A 24966-nucleotide genomic window follows, 5' to 3' on the forward strand; every position below is an offset into this window, starting at 1 on the left:
GTGATCTGCCGTCACGCTAAGACAGAGCCGTTAGTGATGACAAGACTGTCCGGTGACAGCAGGCTGTTAGAGGTAGAGATAACCGTCAGTAATAGCGACTAACAGCTCTAAAGGCAGGACCGAAGGCAATAGGTATAAGAATGTGTTAGATCTTATTATTACATTTAGTGTAGTTTACTCAAATAGTTTATCTTTTACACAGATTGTCAACTAGTTAATCTATCGTTTATAGAATTAGATTGTCTTCTTCTTTAGTTATTCTACGATAACTCTTTTCTACACGAATCGCTAGACAAACCCCACAGGTTACTGCTCTAGTCTACCTCGCCTTAGTACGGACCGAGCTTAGAGAAGTATAGCCAGACCCCGTGTAACATGCTGCTACTTCTGCGCACACGACGATAACGACGCAGTAGCACTAGAAGTAGACTCTTTCTTAAGCTTTACGCGGCGCAGCTGCTCCTGCCACACAACGCAGGCTATCTCTATAACGCTGTCCTCGCTAAGCGCTTCGCGGAAGCCAGCCTGCATCTTAGCCCGCTCCTTGTCTAACAACGTGGCGTTGTCTGCGAGCGTAGCGTATACATACCGCTAGAAGTTCCAGCCGGGCGGCTAGTGGGTGCTGGCGGCGTCGGTATAGGAGGTGAACAAGCTAGACGGTTTCGACATGGCTCTAACGTAGTACACAATACTCGCACTGTTAAAGGGTGTTATAGTTTGCTTCTGTAGCAAGGTCGTCTACTGCTACATGCCTCGTCCCCGTCCCAGCCCGCTTAGCGTAGTCTTCACAAGGTCGACCCAAGTTCGTTCGCCAAGAAGAGCAAACCCGACTCGCTACGCTCTGCACTCAGGCCTTCGTTTCCTCATCACTTAGCGTCCCAGCGCCCCTACCGGCCTTTAAGAGGCATGCTGCCTTAAAATTAGTCGCTCATCATCGAACATCACCTCGAATTCACGCCTTGTGCAATGGCTGGGATAACATAGAGCAGCAGATTCTTTTGGATGGCACTTGGTACAGCTAAGCTAGACCAACGCTGCAACCATCTACAAATGAACCCTGGCCCTGACCACCAATACAAAAATTCATATATCAATCTATGAGATCTTTCTCGTGTTTGTTCTTGCCCAGGATTGCCTCAATCTGGCCGAGCCCAAGATTCTCGCCGACGTGTGCTGGTGGGGCCTTGAAGGTGCCTTTACCCTGCCCACTGTAATGAACCTTCCAGGTGGATGCGTCAGAAGAAAGATAGCTCCAACTGTCGTTCAAATACCACCTCTCCGAGCCGACCTGGATAGTCTTGATTGTTCCCATTAGGCCTGGAGCAGGCCGCAAGTTCTTGAGTCCAGCAAGTAGCTTCACCATGCCTACGATATACGTTATGGCAATCTCGCGACCTACACACTCATGTGGTCCGAGGCCGAAACCCGTGATCACGTTGGTTTGCTTGCGGGTTGGGATGAACTTGTCCGCATCGGGTACAACATTTGGATCGCGTCCAGCCTCGCCAAGACATAGCACAATGACCTCACCGGGCTTGATGCTCTTCCCATCAACTGATGCCGCTTGCGTGGCAATGCGAAGATTACGCTGTGCCGTTGTCAGACGCATTGCCTCGAGCGCGTACAGACGTAGCGTCTGATCATCGCCGGCGGCTGCGAGTGACTGCACTCGGCTCCAGTGTTCTTTGTTCTCTTCTTTGAGGAAGAATTGCATGATTTCGCAAAACTGCGTACTCTGTCAACTGGAAAGTTTTGCTTAGATACATTGATGAACTTACGGTTGTAATTGCCACACCAACACCGCCGAGGGAAATCAACCAGCCAACGTCAGCTGTCTGCTCCAGACTCATGCCTTTGGCAAGGAAGCCCTTGATAATCTTGTATCCACATGAGCGAAGGGAGCCCTGCTTGAGGCCGGCACTTCGGGGCTTGTACTTTTCGGAGAATGTAGAGGCAACGTAGCCAGCCAGCCCCAAATTGCCATTCTCGTCTACGACGTCTTGGACCAGATCACGACTTGTTTTAGACATAACTGCGGCACCTTCCTGAGCCCAGCGACGTCGGTTCCAGGCCATGGCGGGGTCGTTGTTGCCGACACCCCACACACGAATATTGAGCAAATGCTTGTAAAGCTCAGCAGTCGAGAGCGAACCACCCTTGTTCTCATCCGTACGGAGGTCAAGGTAGAAGAGATCCGACAGCAACTGCGCATTCAATGGAATCGCAAAGTCGCGGATGATGTCGATTTGGTTGAGACCTTTCTTCATCTCGAAAGACTCCTTGGCTAAGAGTTTCGAGCCCATTTCAGCGACAAAATTGGAAACAGCGGCTTCAATAGCCGGTACTTCATGGAAGACGTCTCGTACCAAGCGCTTCTGTGCAGCATTCTCGGGCTTGTCGCCAGTAAGCATGAACCAACTGAAGTCCTTGCCTGTGCCCGGGAAGAGATCCTTGAAAGGTGAACCCCACAGTACGCCAAATCGCTGTTGATCCAGTGAGATTTCCTTGACAGCAGCCCCTCCACTGATAACGTGGACTGGCCGTGGGCGTTTAGGGTCATCGAGGTTATAAAGCTTCATAGTACCAATTTCCTTTGCAATCACCTCGTTCATCTTTTTCGTGTACATTGGTTGCATAACAGCCAGTGAGTTGTACGGAAACCAGCCCGGCAATGCACGTTGGATGAGCTTGTACAACATGGAGCCACCCAAAGTCTTAAAGTCCGCCTGGACCTCGTTGTAGCCCCAAGCGGTAAGATTGCTAACGGTATAGTCGAGAGTGTTGAACCTGTCAGAGCGGACCAAGGTGATGGCATCCGACAAAATCGCTCGGCCGACCGAATACGTGGGACAAATACCACATCCGGGGTCCATAGCCGGCTTGTGGTTCTCAATCATGAGACCAGGATACATCTCGACCATATCCGGATGGGTATACAGCTTCTCGAGCGTACTGGCGATGTTTTTGTCGGAATTGATGTCGGCAAATGTGGCATGGCGCTTGAGCCCAAAGAAGTCTCTGAATTCGTTGAGACTCGCGACTTGCCATTTCCGCCCTTGCATAATGCCAAGAATCTCAACCACGCGAAGAGCTTTAGGAACATTGCGCGCACCGAAACATCCGGCCGGATCCTCCATGCTCTCCTTCAGTACTCTCACAAGTTCCTCATCCTTGAACTTGCCATTCTCTTGCCTTGATAGACCGCCAAACTCTCGCTTGCTTGGGTCTGGGTCCACGTTGCCGAAGAACTTTTGCAAGCCACCCAAGAGCTCGTACATGTCGAGCTTGTTGATTTCGTCCATGGTCTTGCCCGGGAACTCTGATTGAAAGAAGTCTTCAGTCCACTTCTCGTCTCGCTTGGAAATGCACGAGTGGAAACGGTAGAGTAGATTGAACTCGACACTGACTTGGTTTCCAATCCCACGCGGAGCGCCCTCGGGGTCGAAATGCTTGTCGATGTCAACGCGGGGATCCAGCGTCCAATTACTGTCGGAGTGATGCGTGTTGGTGATAGCACGGAGATAGTCACCCAGACAGATGTTGATGTAAAGACCACCGACGATCAGTCTAGCAGTATTGAAGAGATCGTGGTCCTGTTTAGCAACAGCTCTGGCAATGTCTTCAGGAGATGAGTTCTCGAACTTGGCGAGTGTGAATCGTCCATTCTCATTGATCTTCAACAGTATGTCGGCTACGTAGTTGTGGAATCTGTCTGCAAAGATGGGTATAATAGGTCAGCTGACTTGTCTCACATACACTCGGAGCATCTAAAACTTACTGTACATGATAAGCATGACATTGACGCCCGGAGGTTGGCCCAAGAGGCGCTTCTCGTGGAAAGTGTCTGGCTTTAGCTTGCCCTCCTTCATCGTACGGATCTCCAGCTGATCCGCGAGGCTAGAACCATACAGCGGCGCTAAATCTAGGTACGAAGACGTGTCTGATATGTTCATGTTCGTCCTGTTGGTACGGAAAACATCGTGAATAATGATGGAGGCATGGTAGAACAATACCGACGAGATACCCGCGGGGTTCTCCTTGAAAGTCCCTTCCTCGCGGGCCATGAGCAAGTCAAAAAGAAGACCTGGATCTGGTTTCACACCATGAAGCTTTTTCGATGCCAGTACCGACTTCGCGTATGGCGTGCCCGCCCGGCCAAGATCAGGGCTCAGGATGTTGTTGTAGCTTCCATCAGGGGTTCGGTACTGGTGCATGGAATGAGGTGGCTGGGGCATTGTCTCAGTGATTTCGACGCCATTCTCAGGTGACTTGTACGTGATGCTGTCGGTCGGCTTGTGATCTGACTTGTCTCCCTCAATCATGACCTTGAGGGAACCGCCCATGTAGGTCAACGGGGGATGCTGAAGGTTGTCCCATAGCGTGTCGATCAATTTGTTAGTTAGATTAATTCGTGTCTGCGAGCCCGGTGGTAGAGTGGTGAGGACGTGGATGAGCTTCTCTGTCGATCCGGTCTTGTCATCAAGAGGCTCGCCCTTCTTGAGTAGATCCTGGACAATGGGCAGGAGTTCGTGAGGCTTGATCTTACTGCGCACTGAAGCGTAGTCATGGAGAAGAGCCGCAGTAATCGCTTTTGGGTCGGCAAAGAAGTTCCTGGCCTTCTTCTTCTCACTGTGATAGTCCTCGCCTGCCTGGTATTTGTGGTCCGGGGCTGTGGCTTTGGCGATGTCACCGGAGTAGTTGTACAACACGAATGTTGCTGCACTGGCAAAGGCAGCCGCACCGATCTCCACAACGCTGGCGACCATGATGCAAGAAGGGTAATTGAGAGGCAGTAGTAGATGGGATGATGACGAGATGCAAGCAATGGCGGACTCTTATACTCGCTCACACGATGACCAGGCCCCTACAGGTGCTCCCAGTCACTAGATTCATTCACATCTGATGACATAAGAACAGGGTCTAGCAGTTGCATCTGAAGCGCTACGCAGAAAGGAGGCAATGGGCTCCAGTGATGGCGTCAACCCCAGCCTTGGTCTGCCATATCAACGCGAACAAGCAATTCGTAGTCGCTCTACCCGATGCAGGATTCGGTCGAATCATCGTCATACACGATCTGCTTCGTGGAATGGCACCTTCGCATCTCGCTCTGCCTAAACCGAATTGCGCAGAATCCTGGCGATGAAGCCCTCGAGCCCGGGCGGCATTTGAGGGGAGCCATTGCTGTGGGGCCTCTCAGATCGTCTCGCACCAATCCTTCTTGCATAGGAACAAAATATGGTGGGAAAGAGGAGTTAATGTTCTTTTGATCGCATCCACAGGGCTGCCGGTTCGAACGCTAGATTCGGGATCGCCCGTATGCAGGTGCCGTCTCACCGCCTGATAACGCCGTATCCACCAATAGGATAAGCTGCAAGCCTGCTGACACTCATCTATTTTAGAAAAAAGTATCTTAGGATGTGGGAGTGCGGGTGCAGCCGCATTTTCTCCGGATCGCTCCCGAGACGGATCCCTACATCCCCAGTCGTAGACCCACCGCGTGTGAGCACGTGAGCTGGACGTCAAGTTCTACGTCGGCCATACCCACCCGCAATACATATTCCGCCATTCCTCTACGCATCTCGTTTTTGATTAAGATTAATGCACTGTCGACTGCCCCTATTTTTAGTCATTGTCCACTGAGGAGGCCATCAATCCTTTATACTGTGTGTGCAGGACTGCATCACTCCATCCCTTCGAGCGCGCAACCGGTCCCACGCCTCTCATTCATACTAGTAGCCTCTCTTGTGACTGGCTCAGTATCGTAACATCCACCACCATGCCTCATTTCATTGATGAGAAATCTGAGGCGGGCCCACGTACCCCAAGGAAGCTTGTTCTTTGTTTCGATGGCACTGGCAACGTGTTCAACGGAAACACTTCAGACACCAACATCGTCAAATTGTACGACAAGCTTGACAGAAGGGAAGCCACACAATACCATTATTATCAAAGTAAGCGGCTTACCAGCCTTTGCTTCACGTGATACTTAGCTAAAAGTTAACTGCACAGCCGGCATTGGCACATACCACACCGACGGAGGCCCTATCAACAAGGGTTTCTTTGGAAACATTAAGTCAAATATCTCCAAAGCTATAGACAGTGGCTTTGCCACAACCTTCGATGCCCATGTTATCGCAGGCTACCGCTTTGTCATGCGGTACTACCGTGAGGGAGATAAGATCTACATCTTCGGCTTCTCGAGAGGTGCCTTCACCGCTCGCTTTCTTGCCCGCATGATATACAGAGTCGGCCTGCTCTCGGAGGGCAATGAAGAGATGATCCCTTTTGCTTACGATTTGTACCATCAGTATGTTAAGGGAAATATCGATGCACCCGAGCAAGAGGGAAAAGATTCTCCACCCGCCACAGGCATCGAGACTGACCCCCTCCTTCACCATGACGCATGCGCGGACGAATGTTCAGAACCCGATCAGCAGCAGATCAACAAAAACAAGCTCAATGCTTTCAAGACAACCTTTTGCCGTTCAGAAGGCGATGGTAATCAGGGCATCAAGGTGCATTTCCTAGGCATGTTTGACTGCGTCAGCAGCGTCTCAGTCCTTGACAGCCCCTTTGGCACGGCACCAAAAGCCGTCTCGATTCTCGGGACTGCCCATCACGTTCGCCACGCTGTCGCCGTTGACGAGCATCGCGTCAAGTTCAAAGCGGCTCTACTCCACCAAGACAACAACCATCCTCTCAAGAAAGAAGAAGACATCAAAGAAGTCTGGTTCCCTGGCAATCACGGCGACGTTGGTGGAGGATGGCCAGCCCCGCCACCTCCGACGGACCCCATGGCCAAGCATGAGAGAAGCTGGTGGCGCAAAATCTTCACAAGCTCGAAGGAAACAAAAGCCTCAAACCCAGGCACAGATCCGTATCAAATGAGCGATATACCTCTCGCTTGGATGATCCGTGAGTTGGAGCTGATAGGCGAGAAGGACCCAGCATCGGCGCTCAAATGGGGCCCAAGAAAGGATGGCTTCAAGAGGCATTTCTTCATGAAGCGTGACCAAGCGTATAATAGCCCAAGTCATGACACCCTCAAGATATCCGGCGGCTCCTCGCTGTTCAAAGTCATGTTGTGGAATTTCATGGGTAAGTCTTACGTGCATACATGCCCCCTAACATCGAAGACAACGTATCGCTAACAGATACAAACAGAATGGCTACCCATCCGGCGCTGGGAATTGCTCAAGAACAAGGGCAGCCCAGGGTACGAATGGAAATACATCATGTGGCCGTTCAACCGGGGGGCGTCACGTGATATCCCTGAAGGAGCACTCTTGCACGATTCTCTCCTGAAGAGGCTGACGAGCATGAAGTACTCTGACTATTGCCCAAACAACAATCGGGGAGATGGCTCGGATGCTTGTCTGATGTCCGACAAGTTCGAGCTTGAGGAGGAAGACGAGGGGATGGAGAAATCGGCTGGTGGTGTAGCTGAACCTCGGGGCATCCACAACATCTACACACTCGAAGGCGAGGGGTCGGGTCGTGCGAAAGGGCGCGGAGGTATGCGGAAGAGGGTGTTTTAGTACACGGACTTTCGGTGGGGAGATCCTTTTCTTGCCGTAGGAGCTTCTTATCTCTGTGTATGGGACGCGCATTGTTCTCGAGCCTTTGGTTCTTGTATGTTGGCGACTTGAATACTATTACGTTGTGTCGATGCGAAACGTAATTTCACTGTTCTTCGATTTCTTAAGGGTGTAGACAGAGCCAGTGTAAGTGACGGATGCTCTGAGACTAGTCGGATGGTAAGTCTGACGTCACCGACACTCAACACTGCTTGACGCGGACGAGAGCCACAACGACTATGTCATGTTCAGCCTTGCCCGCACTTTCACCATACGATTCACTATGAAGCTAGATCTAGCAGTTGTTAAGCTTCTCGGCTTGAAGATACTAAGTGTTAGAGTCCGGCAAGATGCGGCATGGCGTTTGGCTTGGCAAAGCAAAAAGTTCGGAAGCTTTCCGAAAATCACGAGCGTCAAACTTTCAACATGCGCGCCTTGACGAGAAGTATACAACCTTTCTCCGCGGCTTTCACTCTTCCGAAACACGCCAACCGCATACGGCTATCAAGTGCGACTCCCTTACCGTCATGGACGCGCTCATTCCACGCGTCGGCGAATCTGAGGGTTGTCGACCTCGCGTATCGGCTTCATGATGACTCGGGCAAGGCCAATGGAGATCCGATTGTGATTGTACATGGCTTGTTCGGGAGTAAGAGGAACAATCAAGGCGTTGGAAAGTAGGGGTTCCCTTTCCCAATCGTCTTAGCTGCGTTGGGACTGACAGAGCATTTATAGTGCACTCGCACGCGTCCTGAAGCGTCCTGTATACGCTATCGACACGCGAAACCACGGCGAATCCCCCCACGATAAAGTCCACAACTACACCGCCCTCGCCGAAGACGTAGAAGCCTTCCTCCAGAAGCACGAGCTGAAAAATGCGACACTCATAGGCCACTCGATGGGCGCGAAGACAGTCATGACCATGGCGCTGAGAAATCCGGACTGCTGCGCAAACATCATACCGGTAGATAATGCACCGGTGGATGCGGCGCTATCAAGCGACTTCCCCAAGTACGCAGAAGGCATGCAACACGTCGAGAGGTCACAGCCCAAGAGCCAAAAGGAGGCAGACAAGCTGATGGAGCCTTACGCAAAGGACCTGCCAGTTCGCCAATTCTTGCTGACGAACCTGATGAGAGGCGAGCCAGGCGCGCCTCTCAAATTCCGTATACCCGTGAGCATCCTCACCAAGGCGCTCGGCAACATGGCCGACTTCCCCTTCACCAACCCCGATGAGGCCTCTTTCAGCAAGAGAGCTCTCTTCATCCGAGGCACCAAGAGCCACTACGTAAGCGACGAGACACTACCGATCATCGGTCGATTCTTCCCGAGGTTCGAACTGGTGGACGTAGACTGTGGCCATTGGGTCATTAGTGAGAAGCCCGAGGAGTTTATCAAAGGTACGCAGACATGGCCTGAATCACGTCTTGATCCAGCTAACACGTTCCAGCGGTTGTGGATTTCTTACAGGAGAAGGAGTAGATACCCAAACAGGATACAAGCAATACCACATTATTTGTAAACACTCATGCGACCAGCGAAATCATGATGATTGTCCCCGTTGCATGGCAAAGCATAGGAAACCAGATTTCACAACGTTGAAAGTGGGCTTGGAGAACCGGTTTCATTGTTAATGAGCGACAGGAGAACCAACACCTAATCCATCCGACTCAACAGATCCGTCTACGAACCTATCCTATACCGTACCGAACACCCTTCCCTTATTCTCCGCGATCTGCCCCTACTCGATATCCCGACTACAAGGACTTGTACGAACCAACCCGGCCGGAAAAGCATTGCTCTACTCCAGGCTGGACATCCACGTAGTTACCAGCTCCACAGCCCGTGTTAACGTAGAAGCGAGCTGCAATCTCATGTTAGCCTGGTTCTGGTTCCCCCCAATCTCTGTCACATACTGGTTCTGGTAAAATCATTGATATACACCCTGAAGCTGCCGTATGGCGCCGTGTACGTGTTGTCCGTGCACACATCACCCTGGAAGAAGACAGTGTCCTCGAGCCATGGCTCTTCGCAGCCCATACCGGCGTAGAAGCGGATGATGGCGACACCGTCACCGGGAGCCTGGCGCTCAGCAATGGTAGAGGGGTTGGGACGAGCGCTGATGCTCGTGGCCGCGAGAGCGGTGACAAGGGCGATGAGGTTGGTGAGCTGCATTTTGGATGTTGCTGGACGAGAAAATTCCCGAGAATGCTGGTTGCTAGACTGAAAGATGGAAGCTGGATGATGAGAAGACAATGGTATGAAGAGCCTGTCTCTTACACTTCTTTGCTACCTGTCTCCCTTTCAACGTCTATACTAGCAGTACGTTGATGATGCACTAGGTGGTAAGACCTAACTCCCTTTCAAGCTTCCCAACAGTCGGTCAACATCGCCACCAACCTGGTAGTGTTGTGGTCATACGCTTCCAAGCCGCCACACATAACCGGATGAGGTATCTTCAGAGCCTACGAGCCTCCTATGTATGCCTCGCTGCCCGTATCATGGGTCAGAAGATGTGGTATTCCACGCTGTGATACGGGATCTGATCTTGCATTCGCCTGCATTGTCTCATGGCTGAGGACTGGATTGGCTGGGATATTTGTGTCACCAACGGAGTTGCTCCCCGCGGCCGTATCTTGGCTCCTGCGCATATGTTGGTGGATGAGTTCGTGGGAATTCACTTGCGCATCTGACGAAAAGCTGACGGACTACTTGGGATCAACGATCTATACAGGGAACTTTCACTCCGATTCTAGCCTCTCCATGCCGCCTCAAAACCTCAGGAATCTGTATTCAAACGCGATGATGGTGTAACAAAGGCTCCTCTCATCTTTTGTCTGGCCCACTCTATGCATCTACTGCATACGTATCATCACCAATACTTCTACTGCTTCGCCACACATAGGTGCAGTGCTAACATCAACGCCGCCAGTTCCGACGAGCACTTTCCTGCCACGCTCTTGGCTATGTAAAATAAGCTGACACGTACACAGCGGATTTCATTGGCATGGCGCAAATACCTGTGCACGTGGCTGCTCACCAAGTCCACAAGCAGCAGGTCAACACAATTACTGTCGCCACATCTGCGTCGACTACGATTCACCGTACCAAAAGGTCTTTCAGTGCCCCTAGATACTATGAACACTCTCAATACCAGAGCCGGTGTTGCCGCGACCAGGTTACGACACTATTCCTTGAATTGGATGCACAGGAATGATTCTTAGGACACGGGCTGTAGTCGCTTAAGCAACATGCATGCAGACGCGACGGCCCATCGCGCTGACGCGACACGGGATGTGTGCTTGCCGCGACCTTCCGTTTCCCATCCAGACCACGCTGTGATTTGCCAGACTCGAGGTTGGCAGAAACCTCAGTCGCAGGAGGCTTATCGAACTTGTTGCATATCTTTTGCGATTGGATCGCGGCGTCGGCTCGGGTCTTGGTGCAGGCGCGCTTTGGCACAACATCGCCAAGTAGTCGAACTCTGCGCATGAGATGACACGGAACTGAATGTCTGGACCGAGAAAGATGGATAAGATGATGCTACTTGATGAACAGACGCGTCGCATGCCTCATGCAAGTTCCCGATTATCAGCCCTCCCCGCATCACTCTCCCACCTTATACTTCGCCACGACCTAGTTCCTCCATCGCTAGATCCTTCTCCCGAATTCTCATTTGCTATTATCATCTCAACTCCGTCTGGGCCGACGCTCGCACCCAAGCTGGTCGTTCTAGAGCCTAGAGACGGGCTGTTGTGGAACTTGGGATTGCGTGCAGCGTGCACTAGGTCCTGCATCTTTTTGCCGGGCATGGCACCATCGCGAACGTAAGACGTTAAGCCAAGGATGACGCAGATGATGGCGAATGCGTTGGCGAGGGCATACGGTATGAACAACCCGCACGCTTTGTAGTCGTAGCGATTCACGTCGGTCGTCAGTTGGACAGTCGTGTTGACCATGTTGCTGTATTGATCAGTTTATAATTCGATCGAAAAGCGCTCGTTCACTTACGTCAGTAGTCGGTTGTGCATCATGCTGACTGTCAGATTGAAGCTTAGTTCTTCGATGAGAACGTCCAGCGTCCGGTTTCTCGCCATGGCTTTGTCCTGCAATCTCTGATCACTGAGCTTGAAGGCTGTTGACATATTCTGCCCTTTGTACAGCACCTTCTCTTCGTCAAACTCGAAGTATGCATCTAAATCAGCAGAACCTAATAGACTAGTACGCTGTATAGGCGAGTCGATGACACCGTACTGAGCTGCCGCTTGCTTGTCCGAAACACTCGTGTCGTTTAGCCATGCTAGCTTGCCCACCAGTTGGTCGCACACAACCCACATGAATGCTGTATACGCATGTTGAGTCATGTTGGAGATCTCATCAGGGCCCTCTTCTGGAAACGATATCGTTTCACCAACTTCGTATGTGCCAGAAATGTTTTGCAGCCCATGATACTGCGAGATCTCCAAACTGTAGGAGGCATTATGTGGTCGACAGATCTGGTACTGGCGTAATTTGACTCGGTCGCCTCGATCGTTAATCATAGGCCGTAAGAACGTCATCCAAAGCTCGTTCATCGGTTTTGAAGGTACATGTTGACGTGGATGCGAAATCGCTGCCAGGCCTCCAGTGCTGTTATGAGTTGGCACAAAGCTGAAGTACGCATTATCCGTCTCTATGATTGTGCCATCCACTGCTGCCATTTCTTCTTGCAAGAAATCGTCGATAGCATGCTGTTCGGTCTCATTGGCCTTGCCACATCTAATTACCGGAGCATAGAAATCGACGGTGTAAGCGGAATTGTTGAACGGCAGATCCAGCGGTAGTATCTCACCAAAGGACGAAGTCGCAGTAGCCAAGAGATTCATGACGGTCCTTGGTCCAGTGAAGATCCGGTTCCTGTCATCAAAGAACTGTGTCGTACCGGGCCGACTGGGCGGCGAGTAGGTATATCGATGCGCTTCGCTGGCATTTGCGATGGATGGATGTGGCATGGCTGCAATGATATTCTCAACGTTGGTGCCCTCGACTATGAACAAAGTCGCAGGCGTGAAGAAAGGTGGAAGCAACAAGCCCCTTCAAAGACATTAGCGAAAGGTCGTTTGCCAAGGTCTACTACTCACCATGCCAGACAAGCCATTACCGATCCTACCTTCAGTCGCTTCCACATCTCCATATTAAGCAAAGACAATACTGATGTATCAGCCCCGAAAGCTGAGTTCAATACCTTGAACGTCATATCTTTCTTCATCAATGTCCTCCAAAGCCACTGGGTGTGTGCAGTCCAGACACTTGCGCCGAGGCAGATCTGAGCGAGGAAGGCAAACGCAGTACCAAACCTGGCTTTGTTAGTAAGTCTTATAAAGGTCATCTCTAGGTATCGCACTACCTGATTTTCTCCTCTTGCTGATCGGCTTTGCCCACTATCTGTCCCTCGAGCTTCGGATAAAAGACGCAATGCGCAACACTCATCACTAGGCCAAGGAGTAGGAACATAATCATGAGTAGTGGAGCTTTCCATGCGTGGATACGACGTCCCTTCCAACCAGGAAACGTTCGAGAGTCTTGGCGTTCTGCTATCGGTCTGATTGCCGGAGAGGGTGGTACTTTTGGTAGCAGATGCGCATTGAATCGTGTCGAGCGACTATCATCCATCACCTCTCGCGTTTCAATCGAAGCGATCTTCATCAATTTGGGTTGTCCCATAGCAGCAGTGTCTAAGAGTCTCTGGGGCACAAGGGAATACGCTGGCCTAAGTAGTATCCGAAATCACGAAGGGCCAAGCAGACGTCTGCTTCACTGAGTTGCAGAGAACGTATCGCAGAGAGATCGGGACAACATAAATAGAAGAAGTGGCACCGAAAGAAGCGAATGACCCTCTATTGATCCTTAAATGGCTCGTTGGGGGCCGCTTCATCGGTATAATATCGGTTTAGGCTGATGTATGTCGAGGAAGTGGTAGCAAGGCTGAGCTACATTTTTGCGAGCAGGTGTGCCTGCATATGCCTGGTCCCAAGAGTAGGCATATAGAACGAGTGCAGGATTGCGAACCAGCTGTTCTTCACAGGCTGTGCGCAATGCCGAGACGAGTGTTACGAGGGTTGAGCCTCATTTAGGCTGCTTATCGGGGTTGGGTCCTCACGCTGGTGTGTATTGAACACAAGAAGGTTGCATTTCTTTTCTTGGCGGGTTCTTATGATCAGAACCTTATGCATAGCCCTCTGATAATACTGGGCCATGTTTGGAAGAAGATTGTAACAGTGCGTAGCAGGTGAACGGTGGGGCTAGCTGTGGTAAGGGTTAGCGATTACGCTCAGCCACCACCAAAATACCAGGATTAAGCAACTTCGACCCTGACTTGGAGTACAAAATATATTGCAAAGAGGCGGAGTGTCAGGTGATATCAGCTGAGGATTCTGCGGGCATGGCGGTCATCCAGTCGTGAAATTCCCTGAAGCAACGTGAGAGAATGGGAATTGTTGATTGGGAGGAAGGACATCCAAAAGGACGACAATGCCCTATTTTGACCCCATAGGGAGATTCAAAGAGGCCCATTTGACCAGCATCTTTTCGCAAACGTATCTCGTATGACAGCGCTTCTCTTGGGGCCGGTGAAGATAGTCTAGCCTAAACCCAAAAGAGGGGGTATCCGTTCGGCCCAACAACGCCGTCCATCTGGACAGGGCATCTGCTCGCATCAGTACGGAGCGATGCGAAAGTCTTGTCCGGTTTTGAGAATTTACCAGCGACTTGGATAGACATCGATGTGGTGCTGATGTGTGCAGATGGGTCCGCTTTCAGGGCAGGGAGATGTCGGGTAACGTACCCGCGAAGCCATTGGCCAGATCAAGACTGCCGGCCATGCGATCGCAGTTTGTGTACCACCTCACACAAGGAAAAAGCCGAACACCTGGAGGCTATATCAAGATAAAAACATGCAAAGTAGGTGGCCTAACGTCAACGTAGGCTCCAGGGTGTTCGGTTTTTTCCTTGAACGAGGTGGTACCAAGACTTTTGCTGGTAAACTATGGCAGTCGTTGCATTCCGAATGCTTGTGTCAACTGTCCTAAGGCGGCGTCAACCCCCAGTGGTGCCCAATGACGCCGCTGAAAGCCGTGTTGTGTGGAATGATACGTATTGTATTTGTCTCCCTCTTTAAGAGATGATCTCTCCCGTTCATATGACGCGTCAGCTGGTAGCATTCTGCTGTAAACATCCAAGCAGAAGTTTCACGAGGAGATCCCTGTCTACAGGCTTGGCGATGTACCCTGTCATTCCTTTTGCAATGTACGACTCCGCCTGCCCTTTGAGAGCGTTTGCTGTCATGGCTACGATTGGAACATGGAGTCCATTGGCTCGAATCTCTTTGGTAGCGCTGAGCCCGTCTTGAACAGGCATGTTGACGTCCATCAGAATCAGGTCGTATTCATTAATAGACGCTTTGGAGACCGCTTCTTTACCATCCGGTGCCGTGTCTACGCTGTTGAACCCCATGCCCGCAAGCATACGCGTCATAACCTTTCGATTGATGATGTTGTCTTCCGCAAGTAGCAAGCGTTTGTCAGGAGCGACGGTTTTAAGTGTTTCCATCGGGTCTATCACCAAGGGAGATGGGATGCTCAATCCAGCCAGACCCTCTTGTAGAACCTCCAAAGCTTTGAGCTGCTTGCATCTTTTGAGCCTGGCGGTAAACCAGAAAACACTACCTGGACCTTCTGGATTAGGGTGAAAGCCAATGCTTCCACCCATGCGCTCAGCCAGCGACTTGCAGATACTCAAGCCCAATCCTGTACCCTTGTATCTCTTGGTCGTGGAGTTGTCAATCTGAGTAAAAGGCGTAAATAAAGTCTGTGAGCCACTTGCCGGCACTCCAATACCAGAGTCTATCACTTCAGTCAGAATCGTGAAGTACTCTTGGTCTTCCTTTTGCAGTCGCGCAACTATTCGCACATAGCCTTGCTCGGTGAATTTTGTCGCATTCGATAAGAGATTCTGTACAACTTGTCGATAACGTAGAGAGTCTCCTTCAGCGGAACTGGGTAAGTTGTCGTCCATATCGATCTCGAGCTTGACTTCGGGTCTCTGGCACGTCTGATGTGCCCGAAAGACAGATTGAATGATATCCTTCACACTTATAATATCGTTACTGATAGAAAAGCTACCCGAAGCGAGCTTGCTGAAATCGAGAAAGTCGTCAATGAGCTGAAGAAGCACGTCCCCAGACTCTTTGATAATATTCGCCAGCTCTTGTTGGTTGTTGTCCAGCTTGGTGTCCAGTAGTAGCGTTAAAGCGGACAGCATACCATGCATAGGCGTTCGGATCTCGTGGCTCATGTTGGCTAAGAACTCCGACTTGAGTTTCGATGCTTCCTCATAGGCGGCGATAAGACTTTTCTCGGCTTTCCGTCTTTCGGTCAAATCTCTAGTGATTTTAGAGAAGCCGAGGAGAATGTTTTCCTCTAAATAAGGGTGAATGAAGTCAGTGTATGTCTCACGTATAGTGCGTGAGGAGAAACTTACTGTACACCGGCGTGATGACAACGTTCGCCCAGAACCTGGAGCCGTCTTTGCGAAAACGCCAGCCTTCGTCTTCACATCTTCCGTCGCGAAGGGCATCTCGTAATTCCCTAGATGGCTTATCATTCTCACGGTCTTCTTCCGAATAAAAAGCCGAGAAGTGTTTTCCGATGATCTCGGCTGGAGTGTATCCCTTGAAACCCTGGGCTCCTGCGTTCCACGTTGCCACATGCCCCGTCGGATCAAGCATAAAGATTGCGTAATCCTTGATGGTTGCTACCAGTAACTGAAATGTCTCATTCTGATAAGAGCGTTCCCTGAACTCAAGCTGTCGCTGATGTTCTTCAGTGATGTCGAGGAATTCCATCTGGATGCAGCGTAAGACTCCTTGGCGCAGAATTGGGACTGCTCTAAGGTGCCAGGCGATACCCGTATCTGTCACGCCTTTCGATTGCTGGAGATTGCCAGTTCGACACGCGGCGCTTACTAGCTTACGGGCTGCAGCAAAAGCAGGAATAGTGGAGGAAATGTCGAAAATGTCATCAGCATGTCGGTCCACAAGATCAATGCGATCTCTTGCGTTTGAGGTAGTCACATAACTGATAAAGGTCAGCAAATAGTAGGCATTAGAAGCTCCTAGTCGTAGGCTGTACTAACGAATCTGAGACATGGCGCACAAAGAGCAACGCGTCTAAAATCACAGTCGGCGCTGGTGTGAACCTGATCAGGTCGTATGCAAGGCTGTTGGGATCGTAATCGTTGTCCGCCCTCGAAGACGGCGTCGAGAGATCGTCAAGCACAGTTAGCGATGGCGATGTTGGCAGCGCCCCCATGGGCGCGGACATAACTCCGAGGGAACCGAGCTAGCCTCCACTAGGCTAGCAGTGGACACTCGTGGTGTGTTGAAGAGGAATCGTACGAGTTTTGCATAGCAGAGGGTTAACAACCGGGGTAAGACCAGGCTTCTGTGAACACAAATTAATCAGGTTGCTCCTGCCGTGAAATTTGTGTGACCTCCGCGGCAACGGCAGGTAGTTCCAGAATGGGCGATACGGTGACGTCAGTTTCAGCCCCTCGTTTGAGAGCTGCCAATGCGTTTATCACGACTCTGGAAATACTGGCGACACGCAAATAGAGCTTATCTCATGTCGCAGGATGCCACACTGATATGATCGCCAAAGCAATACACTCGCTCCAATTCTTCGCTTCTAGTAAGCTCCACTTTTTCACCCTGCACTGGGCTGTCCTACCGATGTCCAAGCAAAAGTCGTTTGCGCTATTCCAAGAGACCACCAATTAGTCTCACAAGGAAGCTATTGGGGAAAAGCTTGTGCGCGCATACAAGCGAAGCTTGCCACAGTGGAACTTATGTGGCGTCTAGGACCGGCCCCCCAATGCCAGCCCATCAGCCGTCAAGCTGCTTCAACAACATCAAGAACCTCAAGAGCATCAGCACGACTAAAATTACCGCCAAATCTCTTAGTGTATTTCGTTGAATGAGTGCAACGATGGTTGTCCAAGTATACGAAAGATCTTGCCCCCATCGTCCTTTGGAAGGTTCCGTGGACATCGTACATCTGCGTCGAACAACTAAGCGCGATGTGCTCAATGAAGTTTCGCAGCTTCCCAGCTGGTCAAATTGTACTTCCGATGCACTAGAGACCTTGTCCTCCATGAATCAGGAACACATTTTCTCGAAGCTGTTCGCATACAACCTACAGGAGCATGGACCGTCTCTCACTTTGTGGTGATGAACCTACACATGATCATCACAACATATACGCTCTCGCTTACCGACTGCTATCTCAGACTGCTATTAGAGCTGATTTTAAGCGGTAACTTGACGTGGAACATTCGACTCAAACCCTCCTTCCTATGATGACCACCAATCCGACGCCTTGGTCGAGTGGTTTCTACAACTGTATATGCGTCTCCAGTATCAAGCTTTACCTCATCTACCAACCGAACCTCGAAAAATGGCGTGTTAATCAAGCTCCTATACACTTCAGGTCTTTACGACATCATAATGGACAAGCGCGACTGTTTGCAATCACCCGCGCAGGCGCGTAAGCGCTGTACTTTGACAGTTTCGGTAACAAACTCGACGAGCTCGCAAGACACAACATCAGAAAAGAGCATTGAAGGCTCGAAGCCTCTCACTTCACCATCAAACTCAGCTGCATACTTGTCAGGGTTGTCTCCTGCGACTTCTGGGTCTTCCTCTCAGCATGCTGGCGATGCTAAAAGTTTACCCTCACTTGGCCATCTTCCAGGAACGAATGCGGCCCATATCTCTTTTGCAAAGAACAATTCGATCAGCACTCCAAAGAAAGTTTCCACCTCTGCCAGAATGGTCACTCCGGGCCTTCTAACCCCGGAGACTCTCCGTGAACCGTCGCATGATGGTACGGTGGTGCATATACCTAGTACCCTACATACTACCACAGGATCTTTTCCCATCTTCACAACAGGCGATGTCTTCATCAAGACGGAACTGGTGACTCCACCGAGACGATGGCAACTGCACAGCAACACACTCACACGGTTCTCCCCATGGTTTTCAAGGTCGCTTTCAAACAGTATGATGCCCACAATAGGGCCGGCGTGGGCCTCGTACACTATTGAAGAGGTTGATGGTAAGGTTGTATTGGTACAACAGCAAACTACCGAAGAAAGGTCAGTCATTTCAGATACCGGGAGTCATTATGACGCCGACATTGCAATCAAGACCGAGCACGAGGATTCCGACTCAGGCAATCCCTTCTCTATCACTCCAGACCACACCGCCACGATTGACATCTACAATCAAATCTTCAGCGCATTCTATAGCGTTCCCATAAACATCCCGACTACAAATGTCGCCGCCTCTCTCACTCACTCCGAACATCTTACGAAGCTCGCCGGAGACCTGGGCTGCTTGGACAATCTTCCCAACCTAAAATCCCAGATCAACGCCACGCTTCTCCAGCACCGACATGCGCTTCTGCGTGCAATCAAAAACGACCCCGCACGCTGGATCCTTGTCTCACTCTCTCTCCACAACGACTCCATATACACGGAAGCGCTCATCCACATGTCGGGCGCGCACCCCAGCTGGACATGGCCCACGCCGCGCTCCGCCCTTCCAGGAGAGATCCTCCAAATCATCATCGCAAAGAGCCTCGAGCTGAACCAGCGCTGTACAGAAGTCGAACGCGATCTCCTATCACTCACCATTCACGTCGGCCGCGGCGCAAACAGTCATCCAGTATCCCTCCTCACGAACTCTGAATTCGACACATGGTTCATCGTTTCGACATTCCGGTCCATCCTCGCACAAGAATTTACCAACCTACACGAAGACCGCAAGGGCTCTCTTCGTCGCGGCACCACTTACCGGAAGATCTGGAAGGGCGAGGGATACATGCCGTACGAGGATATGAGACGCATGATGGAACAGGTCATGCCGTCTGCAGTACCAAATCTGAGCGAAGATCTGGCGATTCTAAAGAGAGAGGCGAGTGCGTATGTGGCGGATTTGGCGAAGAACGAGTCTCTGCTTGATGTGGAGAGGCAGAAGGTGGGGTGGCTGACTTGTGTCAAAGTGGGCAAAGGGGATATTCCTTGGAGGGCCGGGGAGGGAAAAGACTGAACAAGTGCGCTGCTGTCTACATCAGTGTCAACCCGGAAGTTTGCAAGACCTCAAGGTGATGTAGAATTCTGGGCCATATATTTTACCTAGGAGTAGGTGTTCCATTTGTTCCTTGAATGAGATGGAAGGGACCTGATTAAAGGACTAGTGGTGGAGTCATGGCTTATGGGAGCGCTACTGGGACGTCTCAGATGCAGTCGAAGGTACGGTCATTGCGAAATCGCGGCATAGTGGGCACGGCGCACATCAGATCTTGAGATTTGTTCATTGTTTTCAGTGCATATCTTATTCATATTTGTACACGCATGTCCAGAAGTACTCAAGTTAAATAGATTTATGTCCAGAACGCGTAAATTGGGGTATCATTCTTAGGCCAATAGAGAAATTATCAACAACAGATCACCTCCGCGAGGTTCCTCCGAACCCAGTGCTCTCATGCCTGGTGCTGGAGAAACTATCACCAGATGAACTCCTTGAGCTACCCTCTCCGCCGTTGTTCCAGCGACTGCCACTTCCGTTCCCAGCGCCCCGGCCGCCTGTCTGGTTGTTCCGGTTGCCTCTGTTGCCAAACTGGCCCGCAGCCCATCCAGCAGCGGCGCCACCTGCCGCACCAGACCAGAAGCCAGGTCTCCAGCCTTGTGTCGGTTGTGTCGCACCGTAGCCCGACTTAGGGTTACTGGGATTGTTTGGGTAGTATGGTGGAGGCGGGTCATCGTTGTCGTCGTTGTAGCCTCCTCCCCATCCACCACCGCCGCCGCCACCTCCCCAGCCAGGTCTGTTGCCTCCTGCTGCGCCGCCATCCGGACCTTGTGCGCGGTTCCTCAGCGCAGAGTATATCATCCACAACACGACACCACCGAAGAGCATCCAGAATAGTCCGCCCGCGATCTTCTCGCCCATGGTTTTCGGCCCGTCAGGTCGATCGTCGTCGTCGTCGTCGCCCTGCCATCTCCCTGTTCCCTTGCCATACTTCTCTTGGCCTTTCTCCGTGAGGACAAGGCGGTACTCTACACCGCAGCTTCCTTTCAAGATGTATGGGTCTTCGGGGTAATCGTAACCTTCACAGATGACGTCTGTGGAGCCGAGTTTGAATTCTTCGGGTAGCGAGGCGGTGCAGGTCCATTGTATGGAGTCTTCGTCGTAGTCAGAGCCGCTGTTCTTGCAGCGCATTATCTCAGGTTCGTAGAGGCCGCGTGCGGAACCACCGATGCATTTCAGCTAAGATGTGTCAGTAGGCGGCATGGAGGGGTATGCAGAAAGGCGTAGGATGAACGCGTACCTGAGGGATAGGGTCGACGCGTCGTGCAGAAGTCTGCTGTCCTTTGCGCAGTGTGAGACTTTCAATCTTGGCCAGCTTAACTTTGTCTGAGCGAAGGGCTTCCGCGCCACTCGCTGCCAACAGAGCAGGGTAGAGGAAGCTGAGGAGATGCATGTTGTCGCAAGGCCGTGAATCAGAAGAGTGTTGGATGGGGATGGTTAAGACAACTCAAGTACCACTCTTGTGGCAAAAGCATGTGAAAGGACACGGTGGAGATGCCTTGTGCCTTGGGGCTGTGAATCTAGAAGCTGGCGGCGCCAGTGAATGCCGATGACGCACCGCCGAGGCCTTTACAGGGATGTACACACGCTAGTGCCGCTTCTGCACTAGCTCGCTTTACTCACATGGCATCGCGAGCATCACGCGTGGACAGACCTCAAACGAAACCTCCATCACAACGATCATGAAACAACGAATAACTTATGTGGTGACGAACCCAGAGCAGTTTACTCCTGATCAGCTTGATGTTAGCGAAGACAAATCTGGTCCGTACTTTGCTCTGGACAATGTCTCTGCTGCGAAGGAACACCGTATCACACTCGGCCTGAATGAGCTACCTGAAGAAGTATGTACAGCACCCACTCTCATATCCAGCAGAAGAGCGAACCTATCCTAACGGCATGTAGATAAGTAAAGTCTTTCAACAATGGCACGAACTACATCTACGGTGGACATCTCCAAGACCTTACGCATCTACTCCGCCATTCACATCACGTGTCTCCCCTGGTCTGCATGTCTTCTTCACTCCTCTATCAGATACACCTGAAGATGCACTATGCTCAGGCCTGCACTCCCTCATCTCCGCGGATCTGAAATGCACAACAACATCAGTCAGCTCTACCAAGATGCCAGTGCTCTCGGAGCGCTTCTCAATGTCGGCCACCTCGCAGTACTACAGCTATTTGGGTGACATAGAGAGAGTTACGGATTTCTTTGCAAAGACCGTCTGCAAAGGAGATGGAGACAGCTATTGTTTTGATGCGATCAATGCCTTTGCTCCGTCAGATTACATCGATGTGGACTACGATACTATCTCGAGAAGCGTTGTTTTAACAGCCGGATTGCCTAATGCAGGATACAGTGAGAAAGGATGGACAGAGAAAATCAGGCTGCCGAGCAAAGAAGCGACAGTAGAGATTGGAGTATTGAGTTTAGAGGGGAATGCAGATCCCGAAGATGTACAATTTGGAGGCTTCTTGACAGTGCTAGGACAAGATGACAAACCGAGTACGTATATTACTCCTACTAAACTATCTTTACCACGCCGTGATAGCAAGATGCTAACAACTCACAGAACCCACGCGCTTCCAAACCCCAACCCGGCACTATCCTCTCCTCCAAGCCTCAAACAACCCAACCGCACCACCCAAACTCCACCCTCTAACCTACAGCACCTCCTTCAGCCAACCAACCGGCCTCCACCCAACCCTCACCCTAACCTTCCCAGCGCACCACCTCACCCCGCCAGACCGCTCCTGCAAACTGCACACCCACCTGACCCTCCCCTCCTACCTCTTCATCGACAAATATCAATTCTCCGACGCCCTGTTCCTCAAAGACAAGAACCTAAAGAGCCTCCGTAGTCTAGCCGGAGCTACCGATCTCGAAGCTCCAGACTGGGTGGTACCGGCCTGGGGCTCCGCAGCGCTCTTCGAACTCGCCACGCCCAAACCGGAGAAGATCGAGTATCCCAAGGTCAGTCTGGGAGATGGGGAGGAGAGCGTGTGGGAGGACTTGCCGACGCATCGTGAGGTGCCAGAGGGGGACTGGAATGTCAGCATACCGTTGCATCTACGGTATATGCCTGCTCAGGCGTCGACTCATGCTAGACTGCCTGTCCCTTGGCCTGTTGTGTTTTGGGCTTGTCGTGCTGATTCGGGGGCGCAGCACACGTCTAATCCGTTTGATCGCTTGCATTTGGGGTATGAGGGCTTGTTTGGACCCAAGACTAGGTTCATGCATGTGGAGCCTAAGGCTTGGAATCAGACTGAATCGGGTGGATTGGTGGAGTGGATCGATTTGCCGGTGCTTGATACGAGGAAGGCTGGTTGGGTTGAGGGAGGGACGGTGGGTGTGGTTTTGTTCGCGTTTGTGGGGCTGTGTTGGGCGTTGTTTGGGAAGACTGGGAAGGGGGATGTTAAGGATGACAAGAAGACGCAGTAGATGGGTCAATGGTAACAGGGGGTATTGGTGGGTGTTGAGAGTATTAGATCTTATTGCTTTTCGCTGTCAACTCAGCGATTTCGTTTGGGTATCTTTCAATCAAGTGTTATGCCCTCCACGTGCTTCGACACTACTTTTCTTCCATATCTCGTACCACTGGTATCCAACCGCGCAATGCAATATCTGGCAAACCATGCTTCTTATCTCCGTCTCCAAAGTTCAGACTATCGTAATCGGCGTGTTGACAGGCATGCTCGACATGATGGGTAGCGGTGTTCCCGGGAAGATAGGATGCAGCGCATAGACCGGTCCTGAACTGTCTTCGCCATCAAACAGCATGAGGTTCTGGATGGGCTGTTCACGTTGTCCCAGCACGTTGATGACATCTTGAGCCAGCTGACCACCCAGGAAAGCCGTGACGGGTGCCAGTTCGCTACCCAAATTCTGCAGGAAGCTGCGAAGGACTTCAGCTTTGAGAGACTCGGCAGGAAGAAGCAGCTCCTTGTGCTTGATATTCGCAATGGTGGTGAAGATCTGAAGATCTGTCGGTGTATGCGAAGGGTAAATGCCATGACCGTTGCGCTGATACTCCCACAATGCGCGTATGCAGGTAAGTAGGGGATGGACTCTCTTCAGCCTCCTGGCGTTGTTTGCAATATCCGCAGGGAGTGGACTGTCCTTGACCAGCATCAACGGACTGTAGAGCTCCTGCTTGTTGACCAGCTCAATCACCTTTCCATTCTCCTTCTTGACCTGGACGCTCTTGATGCTCCTCGTTGTGCTCTCAGCGCCAACCTGTGTGTCGCGATTACTCTTCTCGCGCTCAATGACAAAGTTGTGCTCTACCAGGTCGGCGAAGATGTAGCCGTACATGCCGTGTGATGCGCCCGCGTAGAAGGGTTTCCGTGCTATGCGTGCGCCAGCGTTGACGGCGGAGGTGGAGAGGAAGTCCATGTCGGTGCATATGATGATGTCGTAGGCGGCGTAGAAGTTGAGATCTTGCTCGTTGCGAATGTCGGTGGTGAGGGTCTTGACGGTGACGCGCGGGTTGAGCTTCTGCACCTGGGGCAATGCTGCCTCTGCGCGGTTCTTGCCTACATCGGCGTCGCTGATCAAGAATTGCGCCCCCAGGTCGTCTTCGGTCACGACTTCGTGGTCTGCGAGGGTGATGGAGCCTATGCCGGCGAGGACAAGGTTCTTGGCGACCTCATTGGCGAGGGCTTTGATGGAGACGAGCAGGATGTTGGCGGTGCGGATCTTTTCTTGCGCCGCGACGCCCCATAGGCGGATTTGGCGGTCGTAGAGGGCGATTTCATCTGAGCGCGAAAGTTAGCACTGCTTTGACTGCCATTGCGTCGCGCTTACCTGCGGATATCTTGTCGGCTTCAGCGATGGCGGCTACCGTCTCGCCAGCTGCGTCCTCGGCAGGCAATGCAGCAGGCAGCGCGCCATTGGTCACTGGCGGAGGTACCGGGGACGGCTCGGTGAGATCAGTCATGGTGGTTGTCGTCGCGCGGCTATGTATGTCGAGGTGAAAGCACACGTAGATGCGAGATGTTGACTGCGCGATCACGCAGGGCAGTCAGATAGTTGGTGGACCGGAGCAAGACGCTTACTGCGTATGGGCTAATTCAAGCTGGACGGGCGTCTTGCAGATGGCCGAGTAAAGGCAGCTAGCGGTGACGGCATTACCTCGTAGCCTGCCTTTGCGGCTCTGCGGTGGCTCGTGCGCACCCCGCGTGCCAACCACACGGGACCGACTA

General features: G+C 51.6%; 10 protein-coding genes across 10 annotated transcripts; 4 read left to right on the plus strand and 6 right to left on the minus strand.

Annotated features, from left to right (window-relative positions):
• Positions 1–1090: 1090 nt before the first annotated feature.
• BKA58DRAFT_460481 (linoleate diol synthase) lies at positions 1091–4766 on the minus strand (the record flags this gene model as incomplete). The annotated part of the gene is made up of 4 exons (XM_046174766.1): positions 1091–1726; positions 1779–3712; positions 3779–4669; positions 4742–4766. The coding sequence occupies 4 exons, from the start codon at positions 4764–4766 to the stop codon at positions 1091–1093; spliced, it is 3486 nt and encodes a 1161-aa protein (XP_046023316.1).
• Positions 4767–5581: 815 nt separating this feature from the next.
• On the plus strand, positions 5582–7205 carry BKA58DRAFT_209008 (uncharacterized protein). The gene is made up of 2 exons (XM_046166012.1): positions 5582–5951; positions 6010–7205. Exons 1-2 carry the CDS (start codon positions 5777–5779, stop codon positions 7149–7151), a joined length of 1317 nt encoding a protein of 438 aa, XP_046023317.1. The 5' UTR covers positions 5582–5776; the 3' UTR covers positions 7152–7205.
• A 798-nt stretch (positions 7206–8003) lies between these two features.
• BKA58DRAFT_318641 (Alpha/Beta hydrolase protein) lies at positions 8004–9059 on the plus strand (the record flags this gene model as incomplete). Its single annotated transcript, XM_046167682.1, has 3 exons — positions 8004–8254; positions 8313–8977; positions 9028–9059. 3 exons carry the CDS (start codon positions 8004–8006, stop codon positions 9057–9059), a joined length of 948 nt encoding a protein of 315 aa, XP_046023318.1.
• A 32-nt stretch (positions 9060–9091) lies between these two features.
• On the minus strand, positions 9092–9752 carry BKA58DRAFT_470940 (uncharacterized protein; the record flags this gene model as incomplete). Its single annotated transcript, XM_046175210.1, has 2 exons — positions 9092–9441; positions 9494–9752. The coding sequence occupies 2 exons, from the start codon at positions 9750–9752 to the stop codon at positions 9335–9337; spliced, it is 366 nt and encodes a 121-aa protein (XP_046023319.1). The 3' UTR covers positions 9092–9334.
• Positions 9753–11149: 1397 nt separating this feature from the next.
• On the minus strand, positions 11150–13070 carry BKA58DRAFT_441668 (uncharacterized protein; the record flags this gene model as incomplete). Its single annotated transcript, XM_046173833.1, has 4 exons — positions 11150–11540; positions 11589–12650; positions 12698–12913; positions 12964–13070. 4 exons carry the CDS (start codon positions 13068–13070, stop codon positions 11150–11152), a joined length of 1776 nt encoding a protein of 591 aa, XP_046023320.1.
• A 1447-nt stretch (positions 13071–14517) lies between these two features.
• BKA58DRAFT_209031 (uncharacterized protein) lies at positions 14518–17083 on the minus strand. The gene is made up of 3 exons (XM_046166013.1): positions 16749–17083; positions 16095–16690; positions 14518–16033 (listed from the first exon to the last, which is right to left on the minus strand). The coding sequence occupies exons 1-3, from the start codon at positions 16934–16936 to the stop codon at positions 14763–14765; spliced, it is 2055 nt and encodes a 684-aa protein (XP_046023321.1). The 5' UTR covers positions 16937–17083; the 3' UTR covers positions 14518–14762.
• Positions 17084–18441: 1358 nt separating this feature from the next.
• On the plus strand, positions 18442–19722 carry BKA58DRAFT_441670 (uncharacterized protein; the record flags this gene model as incomplete). The annotated part of the gene is made up of 1 exon (XM_046173834.1): positions 18442–19722. One exon carries the CDS (start codon positions 18442–18444, stop codon positions 19720–19722), a length of 1281 nt encoding a protein of 426 aa, XP_046023322.1.
• A 265-nt stretch (positions 19723–19987) lies between these two features.
• BKA58DRAFT_388413 (uncharacterized protein) lies at positions 19988–21363 on the minus strand. Its single transcript, XM_046170647.1, has 2 exons — positions 21002–21363; positions 19988–20940 (listed from the first exon to the last, which is right to left on the minus strand). Exons 1-2 carry the CDS (start codon positions 21152–21154, stop codon positions 20122–20124), a joined length of 972 nt encoding a protein of 323 aa, XP_046023323.1. The 5' UTR covers positions 21155–21363; the 3' UTR covers positions 19988–20121.
• An 80-nt stretch (positions 21364–21443) lies between these two features.
• On the plus strand, positions 21444–23203 carry BKA58DRAFT_441672 (PIG-X; the record flags this gene model as incomplete). The annotated part of the gene is made up of 3 exons (XM_046173835.1): positions 21444–21605; positions 21667–22267; positions 22335–23203. 3 exons carry the CDS (start codon positions 21444–21446, stop codon positions 23201–23203), a joined length of 1632 nt encoding a protein of 543 aa, XP_046023324.1.
• Positions 23204–23312: 109 nt separating this feature from the next.
• On the minus strand, positions 23313–24859 carry BKA58DRAFT_209076 (uncharacterized protein). Its single transcript, XM_046166014.1, has 2 exons — positions 24569–24859; positions 23313–24519 (listed from the first exon to the last, which is right to left on the minus strand). The coding sequence occupies exons 1-2, from the start codon at positions 24699–24701 to the stop codon at positions 23423–23425; spliced, it is 1230 nt and encodes a 409-aa protein (XP_046023325.1). The 5' UTR covers positions 24702–24859; the 3' UTR covers positions 23313–23422.
• Between the last annotated feature and the right edge of the window lie 107 nt (positions 24860–24966).

Source organism: Alternaria rosae, assembly GCF_020736505.1.
Source record: "Alternaria rosae strain MPI-PUGE-AT-0040 chromosome Unknown BKA58scaffold_7, whole genome shotgun sequence".
NCBI classification, from domain to species: domain Eukaryota; kingdom Fungi; phylum Ascomycota; class Dothideomycetes; order Pleosporales; family Pleosporaceae; genus Alternaria; species Alternaria rosae.